This window comes from Lingula anatina, chromosome 1, assembly GCF_051362555.1.
Source record: "Lingula anatina isolate TDL-2025a chromosome 1, LinAna3.0, whole genome shotgun sequence".
In the NCBI taxonomy this organism is placed as follows: Eukaryota; Metazoa; Brachiopoda; class Lingulata; order Lingulida; family Lingulidae; genus Lingula; species Lingula anatina.
In genome coordinates this window covers 17,040,983-17,062,070 of record NC_141767.1, presented here as the reverse complement: position 1 = coordinate 17,062,070, position 21,088 = coordinate 17,040,983, and the positions used below count along the sequence as shown (strand labels likewise).

The 21,088-nt window shown below is 36.0% G+C and overlaps 2 protein-coding genes across 2 annotated transcripts in view; both read left to right on the top strand.

Moving 5' to 3' along the window:
• LOC106177414 (receptor-type tyrosine-protein phosphatase T-like) overlaps positions 1 to 16,551 on the top strand; it is a 47,184-nt gene extending 30,633 nt beyond the window's left edge. Inside the window, exons 5-22 of the mRNA XM_087001807.1 lie at positions 10,306 to 10,523; positions 10,669 to 10,738; positions 10,928 to 11,034; positions 11,209 to 11,380; positions 11,546 to 11,657; positions 11,868 to 12,132; positions 12,562 to 12,622; positions 12,810 to 12,903; positions 13,250 to 13,338; positions 13,695 to 13,855; positions 14,171 to 14,258; positions 14,721 to 14,797; positions 15,011 to 15,047; positions 15,223 to 15,320; positions 15,445 to 15,570; positions 15,859 to 16,016; positions 16,303 to 16,438; positions 16,540 to 16,551. Coding sequence (XP_086857933.1) covers positions 10,306 to 10,523; positions 10,669 to 10,738; positions 10,928 to 11,034; positions 11,209 to 11,380; positions 11,546 to 11,657; positions 11,868 to 12,132; positions 12,562 to 12,622; positions 12,810 to 12,903; positions 13,250 to 13,338; positions 13,695 to 13,855; positions 14,171 to 14,258; positions 14,721 to 14,797; positions 15,011 to 15,047; positions 15,223 to 15,320; positions 15,445 to 15,570; positions 15,859 to 16,016; positions 16,303 to 16,438; positions 16,540 to 16,551 — 2,081 coding nt within the window. The remainder of the gene's footprint in view (positions 1 to 10,305; positions 10,524 to 10,668; positions 10,739 to 10,927; positions 11,035 to 11,208; positions 11,381 to 11,545; positions 11,658 to 11,867; positions 12,133 to 12,561; positions 12,623 to 12,809; positions 12,904 to 13,249; positions 13,339 to 13,694; positions 13,856 to 14,170; positions 14,259 to 14,720; positions 14,798 to 15,010; positions 15,048 to 15,222; positions 15,321 to 15,444; positions 15,571 to 15,858; positions 16,017 to 16,302; positions 16,439 to 16,539) is intronic.
• A 61-nt stretch (positions 16,552 to 16,612) lies between these two features.
• On the top strand, positions 16,613 to 20,059 carry LOC147764023 (receptor-type tyrosine-protein phosphatase alpha-like). Its single transcript, XM_087000861.1, has 7 exons — positions 16,613 to 16,745; positions 17,065 to 17,217; positions 17,459 to 17,593; positions 17,866 to 17,994; positions 18,235 to 18,392; positions 18,900 to 19,035; positions 19,220 to 20,059. The coding sequence occupies exons 1-7, from the start codon at positions 16,623 to 16,625 to the stop codon at positions 19,295 to 19,297; spliced, it is 912 nt and encodes a 303-aa protein (XP_086856987.1). The 5' UTR covers positions 16,613 to 16,622; the 3' UTR covers positions 19,298 to 20,059.
• Positions 20,060 to 21,088: the final 1,029 nt, after the last annotated feature.

The following is a 21,088-nucleotide window of genomic DNA, read 5'->3' as shown; positions in this document are numbered from 1 at the left end:
ATTTCCAGGTGTTTTTGTTTACAAATGATCACGTGACATTTGCATATCTTTTTGAATAGTATTTTTTTCGAGGTATCATATCCAACAAAAGGTAGGCCTACAGATACGCCAAAATACTGGCGAAGATATCAACATTTCATACCATTTATTCAAATAAAGAACATGCACCCCCTCTAATATGATAACATGACAACGCATTTTTTCAAAGTTTTCGTCTGGTCATTGATTTGCTGCAGCAAGGCAATTTTTTGAGAGAAAAAAAACAACTATCTCAGAGTCCTAACACTTTAATATTTTAAAACACTTTTGAGAACCTGAGGTCTGAATCGGAGTGTGCGAGAAACGAAGAATCAACCCCTTAATTATAATCTGGAAAAACTCCATCGAGTTGTTTAGGAGGAATGGGACAATATCTAATAACACGGACTTGTAACCCTTGTTGGGGACATGCCGCGCAGCCTACATGGGATAATTGCAGTACGCGGTAGACACGAACGTGATTAGACGCGAATTTTAAAGAACACATTCTACCGCTAACTTGCTATGTATATGATGACATTTGGCGGTGTCTATCGATATTCTGGTCATTCTTAACAGCAATGTAATCCATTGTGGAACATCATATTTGATAGGGTGCATATTTTTCGCAAGTATTTTTGCTTTTCTGTACCTGAAGTCATGTTAGGGGAGACCGGGGCTAGTTGGACCCCGGGGTAAGTTGGCCCCCCCGTCATTTTATGAAAAAGTAACTACGAGGTAAAAAAAACGAAAACGAGGCCGAGACAAGCACACACAAGGGTCAAAACCTCTCCGGTAAAAGTGAGTTTTGAACACTTTTTGGTTGATCAGAAGGTATTAAAAAATGACTGGATTACGTATGAACTATAAGTGAACCTTTTTGGAATGTCCTATAACGCTAAAAAGAAGAGAAAGATAGGAAAAAAGAGGAAAAAAGAATCAAAATCTGGCAGTGAAGAAGAAAGCCTGAGTAGTTGTAATAAGATCGCGGTGATGAGCAATTCTCAAAGCAGTGAGGATTTCACGCTAGCACAGCTTTGTTCAACGCCTGCGGCGCCCAATAAAGTCATGAATAACAACGATACTTTCCGTGTTACGCCAGCAAACCCTCAAACAAGAACGATAAGTACTCAGCAAGCAGTCCACGACTCAAAGATTGAAGACATAGCACAAACTTTAGAAAAAATGTGCCAAAAACTTGAGAAACTAGACGTTATTGAAAGTAAACTTGACGTTTTTGAATTACGGATTCATAAGGTCACAACTGAAGTAGAAGATCTAAGACAACACGTAAATGAACTAGAGAAAAGTGTGAAATTTGCGTGTGACAAATTGGACGAGAATGACTTGAATAACGATGAAACAAAAACCGTTTTAAAAGAGATACAAATAAATGAAGTAGAGCTGCAAAAAGAAAATGTACAACTCAGATCTGACATAGTAAATATGACTGAAAAACTGAATGAGTTACGTGATCGTCACGTGTTGTTACAGGCAAGGTCGATGCGGGACAATTTAATTTTCACCGGAATTAAGGAGGAAAACAACGAATTACCGGAAAATTTATTACAGAATTTCCTCAAAAAAGAGATGCGGTTTGACGAAGACATAAACTTTGATCGAGTGCACAGGATAGGAAGGAGAATAAATGGTAGACATCGACCGATAGTAGCAAAATTTTCATCCTATCGAGATCGGGAGATGGTGAGGAAAGCCGCGCCGCGCACCCTAGTTGGCAAACCCTTTGGAGTAAACGAACAATTCCCGAAGGAGATCAACGAAAAGAGAAAACTTTTGATGACCCATTTGAGAGCAGCAAAAAGGGATGGAAAGAAGGCTGTTTTGGTGATGGATAAATTATATATTGACGATCGTGAGTTTATCCCACCCGACATGCATCAGAGCACGGCACGTGGAACAAATACTTCTCAGCAGGATGTGATTCATGCCACGGGTCAACAACGCGCTCGCAGCCTGTCAGACCGTGCCGAGAGAGGAAGACGAGGGAGACCCCGCTAGACGATGTTGCAGTCACATGGAATATTAATATAGCTTACAACTTGAAATGATAGACATTATCAGCGTAAACTGTCAAGGTATGGGGAGTTTTGAGAAGAGAAAGACGTCTTTCAATATTTACGAAATTTGAAATGTAATATCCTCTGTTTACAGGATACACATTTTACTTATGAAAAAGAAGCTCAGATAAGGAATGAATGGGGTTACGAAGCTTATTTCAGTTCTTATACCTCAAACGCCCGAGGCGTAGCAATTCTACTACAAAATAACATAACTTTTAAATTGCTACAGGAATTCAAGGACGAATCCGGGAATATGCTTATTCTGAAATTTGACGTTGATGATAAAATAGTAACAGTTGCAAATATCTATGGTCCTAACACTGATAACCCCGCATTCTTTGAAAACCTTTTCAAAAAGATCGATGAAATGGACAGCGAATTTCAAATAATTTGTGGAGATTTTAACCTGGTTTTGAATCCAGATACTGATTACTATAATTATTCACGGATAAATAACCCTAAGGCAAGATTAAGTGTTTTAAATATGATAAAAGAAAACGGCTATTTAGACCCATTTAGAGAACTATATGGGAATGTGTCTAATTTCACTTGGCGCAAAAGAAATCCAGTTAAACAAGCCAGGCTGGATTTCTTTCTCACCTCAGATAATTTAGTTCCAAATTTGGTCTCAGTTAGCACCCTACTTAGTTATAGATCAGATCACTCACCAATTAAACTTCAAGTAAAATTTGACAGTTTTAAGCGAGGAAGAGGACTCTGGAAATTTAATAATTCCCTTCTATACGACATGACCTATGTCGAAAAAATTAATGAATCCATACGAGATTTTAAAAAAGAATATTGCATTCCTATATACAATCTTGAAAATGTTGACAACATTCCTGACCAGGAATTGCAGTTTATGGTGAATGATCAGATGTTTCTAGAACTTTTGCTTTTACGTTTAAGAGGAACGACTATTTCGTATGCATGTTTTAAAAAGAAAAAATTACAAGAGGTAGAAAAAGGGCTTATGAAAGAAATGGAACAATTAACAGAAGATTATGAAAAGTGTGATGCCCGTCTTCAACTAGAATTAGAAAGGAAAAAACAACAGTTAGTTGAGATGAGAAGTGCAAGGTTAAAAGGTAGTATTATTAGATCGCGCGAGAAATGGTTAACTGAGGGAGAAAAACCCACAAAATATTTCTTTAGCCTTGAAAAAAGAAAATTTACACAAAAAATTATTCCCCGACTACAGGTTGGTGAAAATGAATATATTACTGAGCAGAATGAAATCTTAAAAGAAACAAAAAAGTTTTACGAAAAATTGTACTCAGAAAATACACAGTGTGCTGATATTGATTGGCAAACAAATTTAAAAGATTTTAATGTACCAAAACTGACTACAGATGAGAGGGAAAGCCTAGAAGGTCCAATAACTAATGTTGAAGCCAAGATATTCCTCACAAAAATGAGAAACGATAAAAGTCCAGGTTCGGACGGATTTACTGTGGAATTCTTAAAGTTTTTTTGGGCGAAAGTAGGGACCTTTGTTATACGATCTTTAAATTATGGTCTTACACATGGGCAGCTCTCTGTCACCCAAAGGGAGGGAATCATAACATGCATTCCGAAGGAGGATAGACCAAAACAATTTTTAAAAAATTGGCGCCCTATTACACTATTGAATACCGTTTACAAGATTGCCTCAGGTGTCGTATCAAGTAGAATAAAAACGGTATTGGATAAACTGATAAGTAAAGAACAGACTGGTTTCCTAAAAGGGAGATACATAGGGGAAAATACTCGTTTAATCTATGATCTCATGCAATATACTGAGGAAAACCATGTACCTGGAATATTACTTCTAATAGATTTTGAGAAGGCATTCGAAAGTATATCATGGGACTTTCTAAATCAAGTTCTAATCAAGTTCAAGTTCTAAATGGAGGACTAAATATGATAAACGTAGAAGCTTCAATAATTGCATTAAAATTAACTTGGGTGAGACGGTTGATAAATAGGGAGGGTATTTGGCAAAATATCCTTTTGCATAGATATAAATTAGACTTGATGCTAAACTGTGGTTGTGAATATTTGCGCTTCTGTCAAACAGGCACACAGAATTTATTTTGGAAGGATGTTTTTTTAGCTTGGCAGGAATTGTTGAAAAAAAAAGAACAAATGACCGAGTTGAATAAAGTCCCCTTATGGTACAGTGACTCTTTGAGGATATATAAAGAGACGCTGTTCCATAAAGAGATGTATGATAAAGGATTTAGACAAGTGAACGATCTTATCAATGAAAAAGGTAGACTTTATTCATATAAAGAATTTTGCCACGAGGAGGTAGAAACTATATATCATATACTTTGGGATTGTAATATTGTACAAAACTTCTTACGCCAAGTAGAAGCATGGTTAATTTCTTGTAATATATATTTAAATTTCAGTAATATACAGTTTATTTTAATTGACATTAATGAACGTAATGTATCCAATATAATCATGACTATACACATTAAGTTTTTCATATACAAAACAAAATGTCAGAAAGACGCACTGTTACTCACAAAACTTCAACTTTATTTAGAAAATATATACAAAATCTATAAGCAAAAATACATTGTATCTCAAGACTTAGATAAATTCAATGTTATATGGCAGAAATGGAGGGGTATATATGGATTTGTGTAGTTGCATGTATACAAATTATTGACTATAATTTTCTTATTCGTTAAATCCTTGTGGACTTTGGTATTGTAATGAATATTGTGTGCTTGTAAAAATTTATGTACTTGCTTTTTTTCTATTGCAATAAAAAAAAAAATTGGAAATTTATGTACTTGCTTTTTTTCTATTGCAATAAAAAAAAAAATTGGAAATTTATGTACTTGCTTTTTTTCTATTGCAATAAAAAAAAAAAAAAAAAAAAAAAAAAAAAAAAAAAAAAAAAAAAATTGGCCACATACTCTTGTAAAGATAGCCTACAATACCAGGGGCGGATTTAGGCCGTCTTCTGGATCTTCCAGAAGACGGTCAGATTTTCAAGTTTACATTGACGGGTATCCAATTTTTAATGTTGGAAGACGGTCAAAATTGGAGGATGAATCAACAAAGATAATTTGGAAGACTGTCAGTATATAGCTCTGGATCCGCCCCTGAATACTAAGGAAGTGTCGGCCGTTAAAAAGTTTTAATTAAGCGGTGAGTCCAAATAAACTATTTTTGCACCTAAAAGTAATTTTGTTTAAGCGATTTAAAAATCTATTTTCATAGGCTTTTGATCGAATATAAGATATGTATAGGGCATCAAACTGAAGATCATTGTTTCAAGTTTCACAGATATGTATCATCGTTGCTCATTCTAGCACCATAAATGGCTGCCATCCCTTAAAATAAATAATGTGCACCCGGGGCTAGTTGGACCCTCATATTACCCACAATCCTTTGCGCGCAACGTTGTTTGAAATAAACAAGAAGTTTTAACTTCTTGAAATAAACAAGTTGGTGAAATTGACAAAGCTTGCCGGTGTTTACCGTCTGATTGATTTTTTTTAATTTGCTCTCTGGTGTCTTTTCGAAAATTTATATTAGAAATGTTCTGATGGTTGTATGTATTAGAAAGCAAATCCATTGGACTTTCCTTAGAAAAACATTTATTTTGCCTTAATTCATTGTAAGGACTATTGTAAGGTGATTTTATTGTATTTATAGTGTTATATGTGGCCCCAAGGGGATTTTCCACCCCTCCCATTGTTGAAACAAACTCAATGGTTTAAAACTGAATTTGTTATTTTCTTTTAAAACGTAAATTTATTATTCGTTTTCATTCATTAAAAACCTGCTTTATACCATTATTAATTTATTCTTAATTAAAACAAAACAAATTTTATTGATAGATTTTTTGGTTCTTGCAACACATACCCCCCCCCCCCCCCCCCCACAACGTGACGTACGGAAACCTCAATAAATCTGCCTCATTTGAACTATTTATTCATCAAAGACTCTCAATAATCAATTTAATAAATTAAAAATGTATAAAAATGTATTTCAAAGCGTTTACATGGGATATATAGTTCATCTTCGTATAGGGGGGCCAACTTGCCCCGACCCTGGGGCCAACTTGACCCGCGGCGGGGCAAGTTGACCCCCTTGACGTCAACTGCGTTTTTTGTCAAATTGTGAGCCATCTGGCATTATTTTTGAAAAATAATGGCGTTGCATACGTAGCTTAGTTCATGGGGCTTACTTTGAAACCGGGTTTGTTACTCTAACCCATTCCTAGTTGGCTCTACAAGGCCAAAAGTGTCTAACTGGGCCAACTAGCCCCGGTCTCCCCTACATATGGTATCTGAAATTAAAGAAAAATACTAATTGAAAAGATTTACAGCTGCCACGTGATCATTAGTGAACAAAATTTCAGTGGAATGAAAGTGGGACAACCTTTTGAAAAAGTGTGTGTATATAATTGTTTTATTATATCTGCCAGGCGGTTATAACTTGAGGAATATTGAAATCAATGCGGTGTTACCAAACAACACATCTAATCATTGTGCCAGTCGAGTAGAACCGTTACCGCTAGGTGGCACCGTTGAATTTTCCTGTAACCCTACGCCTGTAGTGGGACAGTTTGTGAGGATCAGTCTGAATAACAACCCTCCAAAGGAATTGACTCTCTGTGAGGTGCTGGTGAAAGGATACAAATACCAAGGTAAATAACCGACATTATAAAACTTGCAAGCATTCGTGAAATCCATGATATTACTGGCTATTTAGTAACGGGCCTGAGCATGACTATACCTTGCATAAAATATATGCTGGCGTTTCTTTATTTCCGGGCTCTTTTTCTCTAAACAAATATTAATTTTCCAGTGAGCAAGCATTTCTCCCTTGATATTACTTTAAGTCGCTTCTTTGTTTCAATTGGTTTATGCTGCCTGAACAATTTAAAAGTGTTTTAAAGAACACGGACTCTCACTATTTCAGATTGTGACAATTGGAAGTTTGGTCCAGAATGTAGATATGGTTGTAACTGTAAGAACACAGCAGAAGTGTGTGACAGGCGTACAGGTGCTTGTACATCTGGTTGTGCGGATGGTTGGAGGAATCAAAATAACACGTGTCAAACAGGTAAAGTCATCTGAAAACAATAACAACATTTCAACTGCTGTTGTCGCTATTTATGTTATGGCTTTGTTCACTTATTCCACTGCAGCTTCCATATCTTATAACAACTGAAGTAAATATCTTCATTCTGGAGTACAACGAGTGGTCAATTCTTTGGGATTTTCTCAAGGTTTTATTCAATTAAAAATTCACTGCGGCTGCTTTTACAATACGTGTCTTAAAAACTGACCATAATACATTCTCGTTTTTTTTTTCAATATATAAATCAAGAGTGCCCATTAGGAATGTTTGGTTCAACATGCAACTTTTCATGCCACTGTGCCGAAAATTTCATCTGTAGTATACCCACTGGTTATAGATGCCCTTCTGGGTGTCAAAACTACTGGAAAGGCTATGGATGTCATCAAGGTAAAAAGTACTTTGAAATGCATATCAATAAAACTGCCTGTGCTTGCATCCCCCGCCAGAGCTACATGTATATAAGAAGCGATAAAGGGCATATCATGATACTTCAAAATAATATTCAATTTTGTGATAACGGGGAAACTCAATAGAAAATAAGCTCCTGACACCTGAAATTAAGCCCCATCAGGCTGCCGATCCTTCACGATACATATATATATAATGGATCCTGACAGGGGTCGTTTTTAGAGGTCGGCAGCGTGTGGTTGTTTTTGTTTGCAGTTTTTCTAGGTATCTGGAATATACCTAGAAAAACTGGAATATACCTAGAATGTACGGTGTACATTTCATCAAACCGGTAATTTAAAGTTTATTAAAATTTTATGTCAATCCGAGTATCGAAAAACGTGTGCAGTACTTCTGTTTGGATACGACCGTCTTATCTTGCACAGTATAAATTTTGATTTTTTAAAAGAATATTCAAATATAATTTGAATTTTACACAGAAAGACCGAAACTAACGCATGCACCCACGGTGTCCTCGAGAACAGCTCATTCTGTCACCCTAGCCTGGGACAGCTGGTCTCCGGACAGGTACCCGGGAGTAGGGAGTGTGAACAGTTATAACGTCAGTGCATGGAAAGACGGTCACATCACAAGCAGCAACAAGACCACGTCTGTGTCCACAACGTCGCTGACCATTGGCCACCTTGCCGAATACACTGCTTATAATTTCACTGTGACTATAGTGGATGAGGAAGGAAATAATGGACAGCAGAGCCCGAGTGTTACGAAAGAAACATGTGGAGGTACACTGTAATTTAGAAGTAACATACGTACGCGTGTTTTGGTGCATAATTTATTGTTTACAAGGAAATTAAACGTTTTTCTGTCATTGTCAACATTGTTATATTAAGTTATGGTTTTATAACTTGTCGATATAGGCTTGGATTAAAAAGAAAATCCATTAAGAAATATTAATACAAGAACACTAGATACTTACATAGTTCCAGGATTAGTCCCGCAGCCCACTGTTGCTTCTGATGTAACAGGCCAGAAAACCACTGCTCAGATAAAGATAACAACACAGGTGTGTTTGTGTGTGTTTGCGTGGGGATTTAATTATGTTTGTAAAAGCAACCATATACAGGTATGCAAGCACACGAAGAAAATAATTTCACTATATCTTTGTATTATATCTTTGTATCCAAGATTTTGCTGTTATACGTGTACTGGTATATAAGGTGCAGGGAAGGTAAAATTACTAGGTTTTGACAATTTTTGGATTTTGATATCTTTTTTTTATGGAGTAAGGTAGAATGAGGGTATCTCCGAAGCTCACGTAAATGTAGGGGGGAGCCCCCGACACACTGTGCGCCGCCTGGTTTTAACACTTATTTTCAATTTGTTTTATATAAATATAGAGATAAAGAAGAAGGATTTTATTTAAAAATCCCAAACATAAATATTTCCTAACTATTCAGCGAATGATAAAAATAACCAACTTTATCGTTGCAAAAATGGCAATGTTAGCTAGTGGTAACTGTATGTTTACTTTAATATCAAAATACTTTAAACTTTAATGCATATTACAATGACAAAGATATACTCGGTTGATTTGTTTCAGAGAATGACTGAAGCAGTTCACAGATGTGATGGATTCTCACAACTGAAGCTGAGCTACGAAGGGGAGTATGGCGATAATCAAACAGTAGAAATCACAGATGTACCCGTATCAAAAGAAATCATCATAGATAAGCTTATTCCCTACAGTAATTATACAATCAACATATCAGCGCTGAACAATCTGAATCTGGAAGGGCCAATGCGTCAGATCTATAAATTCACACCGGAAGGGAGTAAATACCAGGCCTAACCAACTACCAGACTCGGCACCTAAGGATCCTGAATTAACCGGTATATCGGACCACACTACCCGTTTTCAAGGTGTGTGTCAGATCGCATTTCGGAGTATCAGTCAGAACACCGACAGGATGAGCCCACGCTCGGCTGTCACCTTGATTGGATAGTAAACGATTGTCGTATTTAATCGCTATATGATTTTTAAACCGGGTGCATAAATTTGAAAGCCACCTAGATGAACCTTAGACTGCCACATTAATCTAATACAATGCAAAATAGCCCTATCAAAAGTGGTTAAAACATTCAAACCGAATGTCGTAAAGTCCCCATATACCCCCATAGAGACAATGAAATAGAGTACTCTAAAGTAAGAGTACTGTTTCAGGTTGTTCAGTCGAGCGTGGATGAGCTCGCAGTCGTCCTTCAAAATTTGTTCTGGGGTATGATACTCCGAAATACGATCTGACACACACCTTGAAAACGGGTAGTGTGGTCCGGTATACCGGTTAATTCAGGATCCTTAGGTGCCGAGTCTGGTAGTTGGGTAGGCCTGAGTACACAACGATGTTTTTTTGCATTCTTTCTTTTTATTAGCAAGCTTGTTCGAAGTCGCTTGATCATAAGATTGAAACACATATATAACGTCATAATAACAACACAAAGAATTGGCATAATTTTGTAGTTGATTTATGTAAAGTTACTCTAGTTTTCCAAATGTTATTGGACGTCAAAGAAAGGGGATATTTGTTGGTATCATGTAAAATAATTACGTAACCTTACATTGTTTTTTATTTTAAATGACGTGACGCAATGTATGACAATAACGACATTATTGGTAGCTTTTATATTATCTCTTTTATTTTTAAAGTCCCACCCAAAATGGCACCACCTGTTGTTGTTAGTCGAAGTCACAATACCATAGAGTTGCGATGGAAAGCACCACGACCTCCAGGAGGAATCATAACAGAGTATAATATATCTTACGGAATGGGAGATAATAACTGGGAGAATTCACTGAAACTGAACGCCGGCACTTATTGGACATCTGTGGGCAACCTTATGTATAACATGACATACAGGTTTCAGGTAAGGGAATAGTATAAGCAAGGGTGTTTCTTCTTCATCCTTCTTAATGCGTTTTTTATTAAAAAACTGAAAATCGACTGACAGTTATTCCCCACCTTTACTCACTTAATAATAATAATATAAACGTCTAACTTCTATCTTTCAGATCCGTGCAGGAACCAATATCGGTAATGGAGAGTATAGTGACGCTGTACAGGCTAGAACTGTAGACGGAAGTAAGCATAGACCTAATATTTTAGACTTTAAAAAATTAATCAATCATAGCCCTACAAACACTAAAATTAAATTAAAGAACGGGGGATGAAACATAGTGCCTTTCTAAAAAGTTATACAAGATTGTTGTGGTGCATTTATAATCTAAATGTTTATACATGTAATCTTAATGGTTTTAAAATTATTTTAAGAGCCAGGACCTCCAACTAATTTCATCAACACCAGCAGATCAGATACAACTTTGGAGTTTTCATGGAACGAGCCATTTATCAGGAATGGGGAAATAACAGGCTATAAGGTAATCGAAACATACAAGGTAGCTTAAAAAGCAATTGTATATACAAATATACTGTAGTTGACTAGGGGAATCATCTTTATAGCCATGTCTTTATTTATGGTCATTTTGCATCCAGTCATTGCCGACCCCCGGTATAAAGAATGTGACCGAAGGTTATCTTGAAATTCATTGTAGATTGAATGTTCTGTTGATGGAAAGAATATATTAGCAGAACTAACCATGTCAGCAAGAAAAGTCGTAGTGAGTAAGTTGAAACCAGGTACGCAGTATTTATGTGTGTTAATGGCCAAAACATCGGCAGGGTATGGGGATTCATCACAAGTTATCACCTGGACAAAACCAGCGGGTAAGTACTTTACTGTACCGTAACAACACATTTGAACTTAAAATATCTAAGCAATAGAGTCCATTAAGTACATATAATACTGTAAAGAAGCCCAATTTTTTGTTTGACAATTTGTGACATCAATTGTTACCATGCATATGGAATTGGCATTGTTTATCCTTACAGTCCCAAATGATATTGAAGTGACCCCAGTCTCGCAAAGCTTTTTGCAAAGAACGGTATCCAGCATTACCATTATGTTACCAAGCAAGCACTATGGAGACGTGTACAAGTATAGGTAGGAACATATAACACTTGTTGTAAAATGCGTTTGTCAAATAGATTTATTTTAATTCAGAGGAGGCATCTGTAGCTCAAATACATATGGTAATGGTGCACAACTGATCGCTGCTGTATCCTTCGAAGATGCCTGTCAACAACTATTAAGCAAACGCACGTGTGTGGGTTTTTACACATTATGAAATGAATATATTGCTTTTTACTCTAGGATTGTAGTGGAGAAAGAGATAAAAGTGAGACGTCGCCGACGAGCTTCAGAACTAAGCGATACCAAGATCCAAGGACTTGTACCATGCCAGTCTGTGACAGACACCGACCAGTTGCTGTGTGTGGCAGCTGAACTGGGTGCTGATAAACTTGGGAAGCCGTTTACTGTTGGAGATAATAAAACATATGGCGGCTTTTATAATCGACCACTGGAGGAAAGGAAATATTACAACATATATTTTGGCCCTGTGCAAACAGTAGATGGGGTAAGTACTAATTTAGCGTACTTTTTGAATAAGGTAGAATGTCTTATAGTTCATATACATGTATAGTTTTCAGGGGCGGATCCAGGATAATTTGAAGGGGGGAGGGGGTCAGCGGATGCGAAGCTGATCCTTCCCCCCCCCTTGGCGTGGGGATTGGCGCCCGCTGAAGGGCCCCGAAAAAGCTGGTATTTTAGAGGGCGAAAGGTGCCATTTGGTACGGTTTAGAACTATGATTCAGCTAGTCAAAATTGTTGTTTCAAGAGGGGACCATTGGTGTGATTTTTTCAGGACCCCCCTGACCCCCCCCCCCCCCCAAATTCGCCACTGAGTTTTGTCAGCGCATAGCATTTTGGTGTCTGATCGATTGATTTGCAAGACGAAACAACAACATCTTAAAATGTGTGTGCTTTTTGTCTGTGTTCTTTGTAGATTACTTCCCAAGCCTATGTTTCCTTAGTAAGGGGTGTTATACCACAGATGGATGTCAAAAGTAAGTGGTGAATTTATCTTTGATATGTGCATTAGCAAGATTTTGAATACAACGGCCCTGAGAAGCAAATAATAATAGTAATAATAATAAAACGCGAATGCCTCATTTTACGTTTAATTGAATAAAAGTACATACATTCAGGTATTACAAACGCACATATATTTTGGTATCATGGAGTCATGTACAGTTCTAGGTCTAGATGTCGGTGTCCTCGTCGGCGGAGTTGTTGCAGCCGTATTGGCGGTGGTAATTGTGGCTATAGTAGTCTGGATATACATGAGGTAAACATATTTACAGGGGCTGTGCCACACGCTTGGACCATGGATTATTTTTTTCTGTTTAGTTCAAAGAAATCCATTGTTCTCCAAACACTGAGATATAAACGTGGCTAATACTTGATAACATTGCAAAAAAAAAAGTTTAGCACGAAAATATAAACCACAACTACATTCAATTTGAAACCATCTTTAATATGTATAGTAATAACGGTACTGGTAAGCCGCCGAATAACATTTTAACGTATGAGTTCTTGTTGCTAGCTGTTTGATGCGTAATCGAGTGATCGTACATTTATGCCGTATTGTATCTTATATTCTATATGACGCGCATTATGCATAATTTTGTTAGAAGGCGAAGGCGTGGACTGGATGATACTCATTCAAGTAGTGTATCTGACAGAGAGATGAAATCGTTAAAAGTAGAGACACGCAATGAAGGTAAATGGGTTGATTGTTGCGTGCAGTGGGTGAGGAGACATCCCCACAAATCAATCATTTTATAAAATGCAGTACAGGAACGTTGTCTAAATTTGAAGCTTTGGCTAATCTTAAATTGTGCATTTTGATTCATAATTGATCCAGTTACATTTAAACTGACCAATGAAAACTGATCACATACCGTAAATGTCAAGCAATTTCAAGCGATTTTCCATTGTATTTTGTCTCTTTTGTGTAACAAAAATATCATGCACATGAAACATTTTTCTTCGGTACCTGTAATCCAATATATATATATATATATATATATATATATATATATATATAAGAAAATACAGTTGTTTTGGATTATATAGATTACGAAGTCCCAAATTACCATATGCCGGAAAACCCGTATATGGAACTCAGTTGGGAACATTTAGACGATAATATGGAGCAGGGCACAGACATCCCTGTTGAGGATATCTTCACTGTTTTGAAGAAGAAAAACAGGGAAGCGTTGAAAGCAGAGTATGAGGTTTGTTGATTTCCATTTGTATTGCACAACGTATTCAGCCTGATGATACATGGAAAGTCTTTCAGTTATGGAGACCATTTACCTGTATTAACTCACTATCTAATGTGTACTTTATTGAGATTAAAAAAAAAACGAAAATAGAAGCAGACTGACAGTCATAGGGACCTATTGATTATAAAAAGCTTCTAGAAGAACGTTTTTATATAAAGTGCAAAACAACCAACATTTAATACAGACGAATAGAACATAATTTTGCTTTGCATCCAGAATACGATGTGATAGTTTTAGTTAGACATATTTCATGCCATTTTGTAGAAATTACCTACAGTATTCACTGCGACGTGCCATGTAGGACAAAAGCAAGAAAATGAAATGAAAAATAGATTCGACACTATTTTGCCATGTAAGTGGATCGAGACCATTATTTTTACAAATATTTGCATAGTTTAGTAACGTTTTAGTGATAGTAATCGCTTATTTAGAACAAAATATTTACATGCTTAAAACTGCTGCGTTTTGCTCTTATCACAAGAGTATCATCAGGTTTAAAGATCACAGAAACACGAAAAGCATCATTAGGCTGAATGTCCACAGTGTCACGAAACGTTACTGAATAGAAATCCTTGGTCGATGTAATAGATGATACAAAAAGGTAATTCGGCTAGTGGAAAAGTGAGGAGTGCTTTAGTCACACGTTTGTGGATATACATGTGGATATACAAAGTTTAAGTAGCAGTTTGCATCCAGTCAAATTGATGTCTTCGTCACTTGAACAACATAGGCTATTGGGTAATTCTGTTGGTACAACCACCTATATTGCAACACCAGTTTATGGAAGTTTCACCTTATTTTCTTATTACAATAGATGACTACTCCCGGGTCCCGTTGACTCCACTGCCGGGTGACCCCCATTCCGATTACATCAACGCAAATTATATAGATGTAAGTAATCTTATCGACTTTGGTGTCATTTATTCATTTTTCGTTTGGTTTCGTTTATAATTGTATGCAATGTTTATAAGAAGGAACTTGTTTTGTTATATAGAAAGGTTAATGAGAAAACAACTAAATGTTTACTTAAAACACTACGCTACATGCATGTAGAATGTTATAATGTCTAAATGTGCTTCCCTTTTAATCTCATTTTGATTGAAGGGCTATGGACAAACTGGAGCATTCATTGCCTGTCAAGGTGATTATGATTTTATTTTACTAATTAATAAATATAATTTTATCGATTCTGAATTTACATATTTATGTTTTCATACAACACTGCAAATTGTGTTTTTTAATTCATTTTAATTATATATTGATGGTACGTCGATCAACAATTGTCCTACACAACATTTTTATTGAATTTTATTCAGGTCCGAAACCAAACACCGTGAAGGATTTCTGGCGAATGGTCTGGCAAGAAGATTCCCCTGTGATTATCATGTTGACCAACTTGACGGAAGATGCTAAGGTGCTTGAACAATTCATCTGTTTAGATAGTATACTAGTATGTTTCCATGTTTGCAAATTATATTATATTATATTATATTATATTATATTATATTATATTATATTATATTATTTTTGTGTTCTAGACGAAGTGTGCTAAATACTGGCCTGACGAAGGCAGCAAACGATTTGGTTTAATAGTCGTGACTTTAAAGAAAGAAGAAACTCACACTGATTTTACTGTGCGAACGCTACATATGTCGGTGTTACATGTAGGTAATCAAGTTTGGGAAATGAAGGTTATAGTTAAATTTTTGATAAAGTGAATCAGTTTTCTCCTCCGCTTAACACATTAACCTAGGATCATGTATGGATTAAACGATGTGTATACCCTGTAGAATTATAGAATACGAAAAATGTGTTATCTTTCTTCTAACGCACATTGAATAGAGGATAGAAAAATGGCAAATCATTTTGTTACTTAGTAGTATAATGTTATTTGATGTATTGAATCCTTCTCAGTATAACGCAATAATTAAATATTTATAATATTTTTCAAGTCCAATTCTTCCATGAAGACGGTGAAACAATTCCATTTCACCGGCTGGCCTGACCACGGTGTTCCCGTAGATTTCTCAGCTTTGGTGCAGTTCCGAGACAAGTTCAAATGGTATCAGAAAAAGGTGGAATGTCAAGGTCCCATCATTGTTCACGGCAGGTTTGTATATGCCCTAAATATCAATGCAGACAAAGTGATGCATTTGCCTAGGTGGCTTCTGGTACACGTGGAATTCAAACCGCGTCAACTGGTCAGTTCTTAATTATAGCCATTTCGTCAACCTATTTTGAATAGATTATAGACATAAATATTAAATTTGAATACCCTGGTAATTTGGCTTGCTATTTTTGAATTGAATACTGTGGTAAATACACATGAAACGTTCTGCTTTAAAAAAGTAGCCCAATTACACCTTATTTACTGAAGTTATATACTACTCCAACAGTGCTGGTGTCGGTAGGACTGGGACTTTCATCGCTCTGGACTACCTGTTAGACCAAGCCGAGGTTGAAGGAAAGATCAACATATTCAACCTTGTACAGCAGATGAGGGGGTCGCGTCCGATGATGATACAAACAGAGGTCAGTGGAACACGTGTAATAGTCATTCTTTATTGCAATACAAATGGTCTAGTATATGTAGTACAAACATGCATATGTAAAGTAGTTGATGTATTCATTAGTCAATAGTTTGACTGTTTGGTACAAACAATCATTCATCAGATATTTTTCAATGCAGGAACAATACGTCTTTATACACGACACAATGTTGGAGGAGCTGTACTGCGGGAACACGACAGTCCCGGTGCAGAGATTGCAGCCTTATTTTCATAGACTGAAACAGGTGGACATAAAATCTGGTCTATCAAAGTTAGAGAGAGAGTTTGCAGTGAGTGTATTTCAATCAAAAATATGTATTTATTGAATATATTGTAAGAAATTAATTGTTGAATACATTAAAAATGTATCATAAAATGAATGTTTGATCTAAAAAGCATTACAGGTGGGAATTACACTACCAAAAATTTTCCGTTTAAAGATGTAGTTGAGCTGGTACAAACGTGTATCTAAACCCAAATTTTTTTATCTTATACAATTAATGAAACTGCAGTATTCTGGATAGGTGAACACATTATTTGTTTTTGTGTTGCAGCGTTTTAGTCCTATTGTGTGTTGAACTCTATGCGAGCTTTTTTGTTGGTTTTAAGGTTCTTCAACAACTGTGTGTTGGATCTTCTAACGTCGGGAAATCACAGGCTTCAGCCAACGTAAACAAAAAACGTGTCCGGAACATTACCCCAGAAAACGGATGGAGACCGGCAAACGGCGGTACTGACTACATTAACGCTGTCTTCCTTGATGTAAGACAGTCTCTGTAATTTTTGTCGATTCACCGATTACGTTATTGACGAATATCAAGTATTTTAGATTTGAATTTTAGATAGAAGAGAACTAAATCAAAACTTTGAATTTGATATAGTAGGGTAGAATCAGTGAACACGGTAAATTATAATTGTTTGCACGCTTTTTACGTAATATTATTGTAGTTGTGAAATTAGTGTATATCTACAATTGTTCAACGTTCTGTTATTCGCTTCCAAGGGCTACCGCCGTGCTGATACCTACATCGTGACCCAGACGCCTTTACCTGATACTGTGGTGGACTTCTGGAGAATGATCTATGATCACAATTCTGCTACAATAGTCATGATGAATGAAGCAGCCGAAATAGAAAAGGTGCGTGTATGCCTTGTAAATTTCTATTATAAAAAGACATATTGGTGAAATTTTGTAACAATATACGTTTTTAGATTTATATTAATGAAAATAGTAATATTTTGTGTTTTTGCATTTAACTACCTCTCAAAACTGTTTAATGCATATGCAATGTTGAATACTGTATGTTCCAACATTTATGATTTCATAGTTCACTAATTTTCACATATTAGTTTGGATCAATATCTGTAACGTCTCAGATGTGTTTTCTCCAGTAATATATATCTTTATAGGAAACTGCATTGTACGTGCCTAAATCTGGTTCTACGACCTATGGACCTTTCACAGTGGAAGTGATATCATCGCACGATGCAGTGGATTATTTTGCTTTCAAGAAATTAACACTGAAAAATAAAAACCGGGTATATAGTTTATCAATAGTCAGTCACAGCTCATGTACAATCCATTTGGACAACATAAGAAATAAGATGTTTGTGTTCACAATTTAAAGGTTCGGTGTCACCTGTTACTAGTAGTTTTAATCCCAAGTAACGACGTCTTTCGGGTATGTCCAACCACTGATTGGTGGAAATAATTCTGTTTGTGTTTGAGAGAGAGAGAGAGAGAGAGAGCAATTTCATTCTTTATTTTTATAATTACAGACTAAAGAGCAACCTCGCAAGGTACGCCAGTTCCAGCTCCAAGGGTGGAAGACATCAGAACCCACGCCGTCCTCAACAGAAGCGCTCCTAGAGCTGTTAGATGAAGTACAACACTGGCAACAACAGAGTGGGAACACAGCCATTACTGTGCACTGCATGTAAGGCATATTTTACTTTTTCAACATGTGCCTGCTTACATACATGAAAGCTCTAATTTCGCTGTATCAGGAAGTTTTATATATATATATATATATATATATATATATATATATATATACTTTATTTTCATTATACATTTTAACGATACTGATAGAGTTTGTATTGTGGTGCACACAGATTATAGTATGCATCAAAATATGGTCAGTTAAACTATTATTTAATTCTTCTTTAACACCATTCTCTTAAAATGGTATAATTATTTACATTTCTGAGTATAAAATGTATTCACAAGTAACACGTAAAATTTACCCTAGGTTCTAGATTCCGGTATTTGCCAACTCGATCTTGATTTCATATATAACCCATATCAGCAATACTAGTAAAAGCGACTCCATCACAAGGTATATTTAACAAGCTAGCTTTTACGTTGCTCTGACACTCAGGGTAGTAAAATTAAGAATGTAAACGTTTTTTTATCTATAACAGAGTGCTAATGGCTATTTCAGGAACGGGGCCCACCAAAGCGGTGTTTTCTGTGCCCTAGCCAGAATATTAGAGAAGATGAAAGTGGGACAACAGATGGACGTGTTTCACACAGTCAAAGCCGTGCGAATCAACAGACCACAGTTCGTAGACAGTTTGGTAAGTGGTTGGCTTTACTTTACCATAAAATCCATCTTCATACAAAATGTAGTATATCATCCGCTAATGGTATTTTTACAGGTATGTTATGTTGTAGAGAATGGATGAACTGTGCATGGGGAAGTAAGTTTTGCTGTGTGGAATCATTCACCGTAAATGTTAATCACCAATTTATTCTTTCCAGGAACAGTACAGGTTCTGTTATGCTGCAGTTGAAGAGTACGCATGGAGATTTGACACATATAGACCAGCGCTTCGGTGAAAAGGCGTGCATTTTTAACCTACACACATGAAATTTGGCGCAGTTTCGGATTAAGGAATTCTTAGAAAATAAGGATATATAGTGATGTATTGTGATATATAGTGAAAATTACAATATATTCGCCAAGTCCAAGATGCGCGCCACGAAAACAATTATCATTGCAAAATGGATGAAATATGTATTAAAATAATCTTGAAAGTTGTTTGGTATTAATTATGAACTAGAGGATTGGTTTCAGAGTGTTATGCTTAATAGCCACTAAATGGCTCGAAAACTATTCAAAATAACTAATGCTGTAATATATAATATGTATTTTTATCTTCTCTTCAGCACTCCACGCATTAAATGTTCGAGAAGTTATATCAAGTAGTATACTACCAATTTCTAATGTTTTATTACAAGCAAAGGTAATATGACCTAGTAATGTATAGATTGTGTTTAAACGTCATTAGGGAGTGTATTCATTATAGTAGATAAATACTAAAAGTAGAATTTAGGGAGTGCAAAAATAATCCTCATTTCAGTAGCAAAAGTTTAAAGTTGGGATATACTCGCATGTCGTGAGATGTGGTTGATATAATAGACAAAGGTAACTGCATATAATAGACATCAGGTGTACCATATATATTAAATGTTAATAAATGATGTTGTACGTTTGTTAGCCATTTTTTGAAGTGTCAAGAATGAATGAAATCATAGACCGCACTCGTATTAATATTATAGCGTTTAATCAGTCGCTGGACAAAGCAACTCGACAAGCAGCATATAGAAATAGATATTTAATACCATATCAAATAAAATATAGGCTTTTCGATTTGCTTTTCGGTTTAATTCCGAGCGTCTTAAGAGAGACTTTGACAAGAAACTGAAGGGTTTAAGAACCAGCAATTTGTGAACTTATTTAAAATACAAATACAGTTCCATTCTCAACTTACCAAACAGACAGACAGACAGATACAGCCTCACGAAATGGTCTTCTCTCTTGAAGAATATATTTTTATATTTCACCTGTATTACAGAACCTTAAGCTTATGTCATAATTAAAAAAATTAGGCTCTTCATTGTCTGTCAATGGTGTCTCTTTGGTCTCAATTAGATAGAAAAATGAATGGTGGTGAGAGGACGTTTTAATAAAAATGAGGGTAGGGCCTACATTGTGATAGTAGAGATACATGTACCCGGTTGTAATGTAGAGAAAGAATGTGTTAGCACAATGAGGGTTTCGTCTAACGTAACAAACACATTGCTTGGGGTGCTCAGATATTAGCGTTACCTAAGTCATTTTATATATGCAATTTTAAACATTTAATATTATTCAATGATTTACGTTACGCATTCTCTACAATCCACCAGTAAAGTACATTCACACTGACGTTAAGAGAGGTGACCGGAGAAAGGGGAAATCAGTTATACTTAATCGATTCATATGGACTAAAATGGAACGTTATATGTTTTGCCCAATCATTCATTCTACAGCAGAAAAGCATAAGCAAGGGTCCAATACAGAAGCTAAGAAAATACAAATATTCATGTAAGAGAAATTTCGAAAAGTTGTTCATGATCAGATCAAGCACCGCGACTTGTTACCTGTCTCGTTGATAGGGAACGTGTATAATAAAAGTCTCGATCATGTCCACTTACTGATTGGCAAAGGATGTCAAGGAGATAGAATGCAGGGATTAATTTCTTTATCCGAGTGACAAAGATATATGTATTCAGTTAAAGATTACCAGCGCATGATAAATCCCATGACTTGATGATTACAATTTGGTACTGGGATAACGACGATTA

What these genes read in the sequence shown, in the direction of transcription:
- LOC147764023 (XM_087000861.1), top strand. Translation starts at nt 16,623, where the DNA reads ATGTTGGAGGAGCTGTACTGCGGGAACACGACAGTCCCGGTGCAGAGA. An exon ending in TTAACGCTGTCTTCCTTGAT is followed by an intron (nt 17,218 to 17,458) that starts GTAAGACAGTCT and finishes TTCGCTTCCAAG; the next exon opens with GGCTACCGCCGTGCTGATAC. An exon ending in GCCATTACTGTGCACTGCAT is followed by an intron (nt 18,393 to 18,899) that starts GTAAGGCATATT and finishes TGGCTATTTCAG; the next exon opens with GAACGGGGCCCACCAAAGCG.